Genomic DNA, 8,662 nt, shown 5'->3' on the forward strand with positions numbered 1-8,662 from the left:
GCTTCCCCCCAGCCTTGCATCTCTTGGCGCGCACTATACCGTAAGAATTGGGAGGTGTTATAGTGACCTCATCACACGATCCAGGTAGTGAAACCAAGATCCCCGTGCCCCCTGCAGCACCTATATTGAGGCCGAAGCCACGAGAGTCGCTGCACTGCAGGCGGTTTGCGGTTTGTGCCACGAGCTGGTCCGCGGCGACGGCTTTCGCTCCAGATCCGTGGGTTTTATTCCACGACTTTCACTTATGGCCGTCGCTAACCGGTCAGGCGTATCTGACCGGCCTTCCCCCTATCCGCCACCTAGGGACGCGCCCGATGGGTCGCTCAACCTGCACGGGAAATCTATCCTGCCGGTCAGTTGATGAATATGGGACCAAAAGTTCTACATGTACCTGACAACTAGTGGCAAAGTAATAATGCTAAACTCACCGAAAGTTGCGTAGTCCACCTGAAAGGTATAAGAAAATGTGTTCAGTACAACAGTAAATCTGTCCAAAGCCAAAGTTAGTTGAAATCAGCAATGCAAAGAGAGATAAATATCAAGAATTCATAAAACTTCGGTTGATTGTCGGAAAACTAAACTTAGTTCAAGCTAAAAGATGTATAGATTCATCCTCCATTTTCTTTCCATTATTATTTAAAAAGTTCACTACACTTTCACATACTACCGCATTTAACACGCACATCTAAGAACGCGATTCACACAGCACTGTCGCTAGCAAGCTGAATACTCATATGCCTTTTCTAAAACAGACACTGAAGTACAGAATAAACATCATTATTTAATAATGTGCTTGTTCCCCATTTTGGTGATTCATTGCGTTACTCTTGCTTGGCAGTTCGATTTCAGTTTCAAGTAACGAAGTCAAGAACAACTAAACACAAAACGCTCCAAGCGCCGATCTTTCACTAATTTAATTTTAAATTGAGGGGCATTTATATTTGTTTTATATCAGGTGTAGTGATTAATGCACAACGCCAAAACTAAAATTAATCACCGACTTAATTTTGTTTTTCTAAAAACATTGACTAAAAAAATTGCCAAGAATAACTTAAAAATAAAACTGCTGCTCAATTTCCGAACGATGATAAAAACCAACAAAATTTTAACTAATTAAAAATGTTCTTTTAAAATGTTTGATTTCAATAATTATTCCGCTACAAGTGCAATTTGAGGTGCGCCGTAGTGAGGCGCGATGAGTTTTGACTCACCAACTCACAGAGCGGCATCAACTCAAAAGCACAACTCAACACAGTGTTACCCAGGTCTAACCCTTATCATTCTTACTGAAACACTCTGTATAACTAATTCAAGGCTAACCAAATTAATTAATTTTAGAGTTGATATTTGGTCGAAAGAAATCGGCATAACACTAAGCGAATTAAGCATGACTATGACTAGGCAGAAAAAAATCCATGAGGTAAGTCGCCAACTCTGAAAGTGAAACCTAAAGTTTAAGGTAATTAGGCATCTATTTACATCTCTGAAATTATTAAGTGTCCACTTCTCATCACTAGTAGTTAAATAAGTAAACTATGCACATTAATGTGTACACACATTTTTAATTCCAAATACTCTTGAACTCAGAATGAATTTTCTAACAGAGTTTCAAACCACTAGAAGATCATTTATATACTATTGATGGTGTAATGCTTACCGCAGACGTTGCCTCAGATGTACGAACTTTTATGCAGGATAAAGTAAACGCAGTGCGGGTAAGTTGTATTTATTTTCCCTTACATGAAACAGGATTCTTGAAGAAATAAGTTAAAACATTAAAAGCCAACTGCACCGTCTTCATCATAAGCGTCACTTAGCTAAATGCCTCTCAAATACTTAAGCGACACTTAAAACTAATCTGCTGCACCATCCAACTTTATCATTCGCTGAACTAAGTTCCACCAAGTTTAGAGATTTTTGATAATTTTAAGGAATTTATTACTTGCCTATTTTCGTACCTGCCTAATTTGAAAGCTTTTGACAGGAACGTCTGCGAGAAGACGTTCGCTCATCTTTACTTATGAAGAAGATTGAAAGTGTGTGAACTTGTGTAGTGTAATTAAATGGAATACCCAATCACCAAAAATAATTCGAACTCCCAATTATACAAATGAGGAGAAATATCGTTTAATAGATATATGCCGAGACTATGAAGCGATAATAGAAAATAAGAAAACTGACTCGTGCACGTTGGCATGCCGAATTCAATTATATCAAATCCATCTACATCGTCGTCATCGTCCCATATTAAAGAATTCATAACGAACGCCGTGATTTACCTCATTACATATCCGCCGAACAAGAATTCATTATTCCAAAACGTGAATTCAAAAATAAGTTTTTGGTTATGTACATATTTATAACTCGTCAACAAACCGGCCACGCTTGCGTATAGGTCCCACTTATGGCTAAGACAAACTGCGAGCACGGTTTAGGCTAAGTGCCAGTTAGACTGGTTTAAGTGGCGCTTAAACTGCGGTGCAGTCACCTTAAATTATTAAGGCCCGTTCCCACTGTTGAAAATAAGATTGGCTTTTCCATTAAGCTCAGCTTTAAAAAAATCAGGTTTACAGCATTCAAAGCTCGGCTTAAATTAAGCCGTCAACTTTGGTGGGTTATGGTATTAAGCCGTGAATTTTAACCTTCGCTTTCCTTCCTCATACATGTGGCGATAGTTAACAAAATTGAAAATTACGATATCAAACAAAAACAATGGATATCGAAACTTGTTTTGACATATTTGAAGATGATCTAGATATCCTTGAGATAATCGAATTTGGATTACCAAGGACGATATATAACGGAAATAATCCATTGGAGGACTTGGACAAACTAACTTTTAAAAAAATATTTGGGTTCTACAAAACCACCACAAATATAAATAAATTGGATTATTTAATTAATATTGGTCATTTGCAAAATAAAGCCATAAATATTCTTCAAAATCACCGCAACACTACACAACAACAATTCATAATTATTTCGCAAATTTGCGTTAAAATTTTATTCTGTCAGTTCAAAATAAAATAACAATTCCTATATAAAATTCTTTAATAAAAATGGTTAAAAAACAGATGTATTTAAAAAATGAACGTTGGGTTGAAAATCACTCTAAACGCAAGGTTCCAATTGTACAATTTAGGAACCTTGCTCTAAACGTGTTCGAACTGAGGTTAATCCCTCGAGCTATCTTCTCAATCGCCAAAGTTCAAATGTAAAGATAGATAGAATGAATACATGTATTCATTCTATCATGGCAGCAAACGGGGCATAATTCCACATATGGCAAACAGATCCTGCTTGACACCGGCTTAACAAAGCCAACAACAGATTGGTACGGTGCAAGCCGTTTACTTTAAAGCCGAGCTTAATTTTTAAGGTCGGTTTATGTAAGCTTGGCTTTAATATAAAACGGTGCAAACGGCCCTAAGTTCCACTTAACTCCTAAGTCGAAGCGATGCAGTTGGCCCTCAATGTTAGACTAATAGTTTCTTAGAAAAAAATCTTTAAATAAGAACAGTTTCGTAAAACAAATCATTATGTAAACCAGATATTGATTTGCAATCATTTTTAGAGAATTGCGGATTATGCAGAATTTTTATCTTTCTACCGAAAAGAAGATGAATTGTTTAAAAACGAAACCCAAGAAAAATATTTCTACTTTGACACAGATGGATTTAAAAATACCGAAGAGAACATAACAAGATCTATGGAGATGGTTGAAGACGTATTTCTGGTAAATATTATTTAGCTTTTTCAGTAGTTATTAACAGTTTTATGTAGGATAGTCAAACAAATTATTGATAACATCTTTTCTTCAAAGAGCCCAAAAATTATCTCAGAGTCCAAAAATTATTATTTATTTTCATTTGTCTATCCCGTCAACGATGATGAGGCAATAGGGTGTTTTCACTGTTTTTTTAATGTTGATATATAGAAAGTAGTTACGGCAAACATTACACTGACATAATTTTTTTTGCAAAAAATCTTTAGTTTAGTTTAAATTCAAATCAGATATTTTTCAAAAACGCCAAATCCTTATCGTCGGTTGCATATCCCGATTGTGACGTAACAGGTCATATAAACAAAGTGTTTCGTGTTTATTTTGTTGTTTTCGTAGCTTTGTTTTATTATTTAAGCTATTGTGATTATCATTATTTTATTGATTATTATTATTATCATTATCTTGCATAATGAAAAATAGTGACATTTGTGGATCACAAAAGTGGTGTTTTGTGCCAGGATGCAAGAATACCTCAATAATTGCTGCAAACCAACTCTTTTTAACCGTTCCCCATGATTATGCACGTGAAGTTTTATGGTTCAAAGCTATGCTAGACGTGATGTTTCTAACTCAAAATCAATGTTTTTTGTTGCGAGGATCATTTTAATAAAATAACGAACAAAAAGTTAATGATGGGGCAGACAGAATATGCCTTCAATTGTACGCTGTGTTCTGGGCAAATTCTACCTTGTACCGTGTACAACGAACTCTCGCGTTTCAATTTCGTCATCTTCAGTCCGACATCACCATATTGTTCTCGTGATGCCCAAAATACAAATTTAAGAGTTCATTTAACTTTTAAAGCAGCCATGTGTATAGGTTAGGTTAAATTGAATAAGTGAAATTCTATATATTATTTCCATAATTTAAACCAATACAGACAGATTAGTATATTAAGGAGAGAATAATTAATAACGGATTTACGGATTTTTGCTTGCCCTTCTGCTTTGACACCCTTAAATTAAACTTAACAATCCTCTATTTATATGACCAGAGACGTCACAACCAATAGGATTGCGTTTTAGAGATTCATCATTTCTTAATTATGTCATCGCTTCTAACGTAAGTTGGTTATAAGTATACAGGGTGATTCAAAATTGGCGTCATTCCTTTAAAGGGGTGATAGAGGCTCCCTTGGAGAGTACGAGAAAAATATTGAAAATTTTTTTTTCCAAATTTTCTAGAAGATATTAACAGTTGAAGATCGAATTTCAACTTTGTTATTAAGCATTATTTTGAAATTATTCTATGTTTAATTGGTAGCATATTGGAATACTTAAGCATTCAATAAGAAAAATTACCATCTTTGCTTCAAATTACTAAAATTTTTGATATTAAATAAGTTCTCTTCTACAATTTTTTGATGAAAAGGCACAGCGGCAATGATGTTTTTCGTCATTAACTGATAGTTACAGGTGGATAGCCCTTGTCAATAATAACAATAATTTTTCAAACTGTGACTAACTTTGAATTTCCCTTCACTTAAATAACATTTAATAACAATTAATTTCCCTTTAATAACAATTAATACTTTTTACTATTTTTTCTGTACTCCTATAACAGCGCCAGACACACCCCCAGAGGAATAACGCCAATTTTGAATCACCCTGTATAAGTATATAATTTTTAATGCTAGCTTTTACAGACTTAATAAACATAGGGGCAACCCATTTAGAAAAACGTATCAGAGACGAGAACGTTCAAAAACAAAAACGGCTCGAATCTTAATAAGTAATTATTGTGCAATACCCGCTAGTGGTTGGTGGGTCACGTTTTATTTACATTTAATCCTGTGTTTTTGAAAATATTTAACGCCTCGTAATTTTACAAAATTTTCGTTGAAAAAAATCGTTCTAGAACATCATACAAATGGATATTATTTTTGGAAAAAGTAAAAAAATTGGAACGAGCGAGGTCAAAGCTTCGTTCCCTCAAAAGCTTTCAGAGTAAAGTAATACAGCTTAACGAAAAAGACAATCCATTTGGTCATGCACATGCATTGTAATGTTGAAACTTCTCGAAAGCGAATTATTTTTTCGAAAAGTCTTAAGACGCGCTTTTGTTCTGACTTAAAAACTATGTTGTTTCAGAAAAAGTATTCGGAAATGCCTCAAAGCTAACTACTAAAAAGTTACATAGCCATAACAACCGACTCTGCAACCAGAATACCAAGAAGCCACCAGGCATTCGACGTGTCAGTAGTTATGTTTACCTCATTTGGTTGTTTCATATAAAATTCCATTCTTTGTAACCACCTTGTGGAGTTAAGTAGTCAAGCTTATTTATCGTTGTATTGAATAAAACTTTTTAAAAACGGTTTCGTTCATTAAAGTTTTATAATTATCTGACAAATTTTTTGAACGTCTCCAGTATCATCCCTAGCAAGGTTTTTCTAAATGGGTTGACCTTAGGATTGTCAGTCCTAACATTCTCTTTTTCTTACTTTTGTTCTTGAACAAATAAAAAATTCCAGTTGGAAGCAGAAAGCAAGGGCGGATCCAGGGGGGGTTATGGGGGCCATAATCCTTCTTGTGCTGAGTTCAGGTCGACTTATGATATTTTGCTTTAATTTTATAGACGAATGACACGCATATTATGAATAGTAGGTATGCTGTTATTATAATTATATGGTGCATCAGCTCCTTCAGCATGAATAAATTAGTGACTCTTTTAATAAGGGCTCGATTTGGATCATTGAAAATTCGGTCTAAACCGAGTGATTTTCCCTAAAAATCGCATTTTGCAAACTTGAAATCAGTTGAGAAACTTGAAAGTCATAAGAGTTTGAAGGTCAAAAAGACGATTTTTCAAGACAAATGTTTCCAATATTTTCTTTGTGGATTTAAAGTCGCATAATTTTTGAGCAAACAACTCTTCGTATTACATTTAGGAATGTTTTCCGGGCTTTGAAGCCGTGGTCTATCGGAATTTCTTCCTGACGTTTCGTCCAGAGCTGCGGTGGACATTTTCAAAGGCGATGAGGCAAATGTATTTATAGGAACAACTCAATAGTTTAAAAAAATTGTGCAATTACATTTTTTTTTTAAATTCTCGAAATTTTTCAAAATTGAAAATGTGCACATTTTTCATTTAAGAGTCGAATTTAGACCAAAATGCCATTCAATAACACCGTTTTTGTATATAATTTCGGATAAAATATAACTTGGAGTTATAGGCTTAAACTGCCATCCGCATTGTTTGTACACTTATTTGCCGAGAATCCCGCAACTGTTATAATATTTCGAAAAGAAAAAAATTATTTTCTATAAAAACTGCATCTCGAAAAATTTGAATCGGTTGAAAAAATTGGAAGTTATGATGATTTTAAGGTCGAAAAGACGATTTCGATATACCTATACCTCTATTAACTCATTTTCAAAATAGAACATCGGATTGTCTGCGAAGTGTATTCACGATACATTCACTGTCTATAAGAAAATATGTAGTTGCAACAGTTTGGAACAAAATGGGCTCTAAATATTGCCAAGCGTAAAACTCTCAAACTTGCACATACTTACACTCTTTACTATGTAATTCGGTCAGATATCAACATTTTTCAGAAATTCAATAACTGTATGAAAGCCCATAGACTTGGCGTAAAAAGCTGTTTCAGGGCCAAGGTTTATTTTACCAAAATAAACTGTTTCAGCGCCAAAGGAGCTTACATTTTCAAATCTTAAAGATGTTCCTAGCAATATGCTCTTTTGCTACAAGTTTGGCGGCGCACCATCAAAATGCCACTTTTCAATAACATCGCTTTCGTATATAGTTTTGGAGAAATGGAATTTGGAGTTAGAGAGAATTAAACTGCCATCCACGTACTCGGCTGTCTTCTATCTGTAATAAACCCGGATTGTTGGCGTCAGTTCGACTGTTCCATTTGCGTATACTTCCGTTCTTTTGCCCGTAACGTCGTTAAATGTAAAGATATTTCAAAACGCTCAAAAAGCCTAAAGAAGTAGCTATAAAAACTGTCCATCCAACTTCAAATTGGATAGAGGCAACAGCAGGGGAGTAAAACTAGTTCGAACTCAGAGAGTGAACCTTTTGACAAAAAATTATTGAGAAATTAATATTAATTGAAAAAGTTGACATTTCTGCAGATTTAAATGCCGAATAGACGATTTTTGAAGCAAAAAATTCTCAGTTAAAAATTCTCCAGTGCATTTAAGGCCGAACACCCAAATTTCTGGAAGAATATATTTTTTTGACTACAAAGGCTCCTTGTCTAATTGTGGTTTTGCTCTAAATGTTTTTCTTTGTGTGTACATACTAAATAAAGTAATATCAAATTAAAAGTAAATAAAAAATTGCACCTAAATTTCTCGACAGAAAACCATCTCTAAATTCCATCCAATAATTTTGTTTGTTAGAATGGGCCGTTAGCTCTAAAGTGTCTGTCTTTCATCAATCATGCTCTTAGAGTGGTGACAATATTCCAATTATAATTCAAATATTGACATATTTAATACTGTTGATAACAATCGGTTAGAATTAAGGACAAAATTTGTCAATAATTGAATTGAAGCCTGTCCTGACTGAATACAGTTCGGTACAGACCTGCTACATGACCCCCCCTGACTTGAAAGCTGTATCTCCTCAGTGCATTTTTAAGAGGCGCTACCTTCTCTAGGCGGTACTTTTGCACTCCTGGGTATTATTTTCCTAATGTTTTCGGACTAGAGATTAAAATGGAATCACCTTGTATTATTTTTATCTGTTGCGTCCGCAAAGCGGTTCCAAAGCCGCTGCTTATACTTGTCTCTGAAAGAGCCAATGTTCGGACACCTGGAGCCCAATTCTCGAAACTGGGAACGGCGATCGCATGAGAAAGAAGGGCGTGGTTCTCTCGTGAAGCGAATATTGGTATTCTTGAAC

At 34.9% G+C, this 8,662-nt stretch overlaps 1 protein-coding gene across 1 annotated transcript in view; it reads left to right on the top strand.

The window, feature by feature from the left end:
* Nucleotides 1–8,662, top strand: part of LOC109536832 (voltage-dependent calcium channel subunit alpha-2/delta-3) — a gene marked incomplete at its 3' end in the record, with an annotated part of 40,641 nt that overhangs the window by 5,704 nt on the left and 26,275 nt on the right. Inside the window, 2 exon segments of the mRNA XM_048666256.1 lie at nucleotides 1,339–1,420; nucleotides 1,605–1,763. Coding sequence (XP_048522213.1) covers nucleotides 1,339–1,420; nucleotides 1,605–1,763 — 241 coding nt within the window.

Source organism: Dendroctonus ponderosae, unplaced genomic scaffold, assembly GCF_020466585.1.
Source record: "Dendroctonus ponderosae isolate FM_Combo_2020 unplaced genomic scaffold, Dpon_F_20191213v2 Dpon_F_20191213_1, whole genome shotgun sequence".
Lineage (NCBI taxonomy): Eukaryota > Metazoa > Arthropoda > Insecta > Coleoptera > Curculionidae > Dendroctonus > Dendroctonus ponderosae.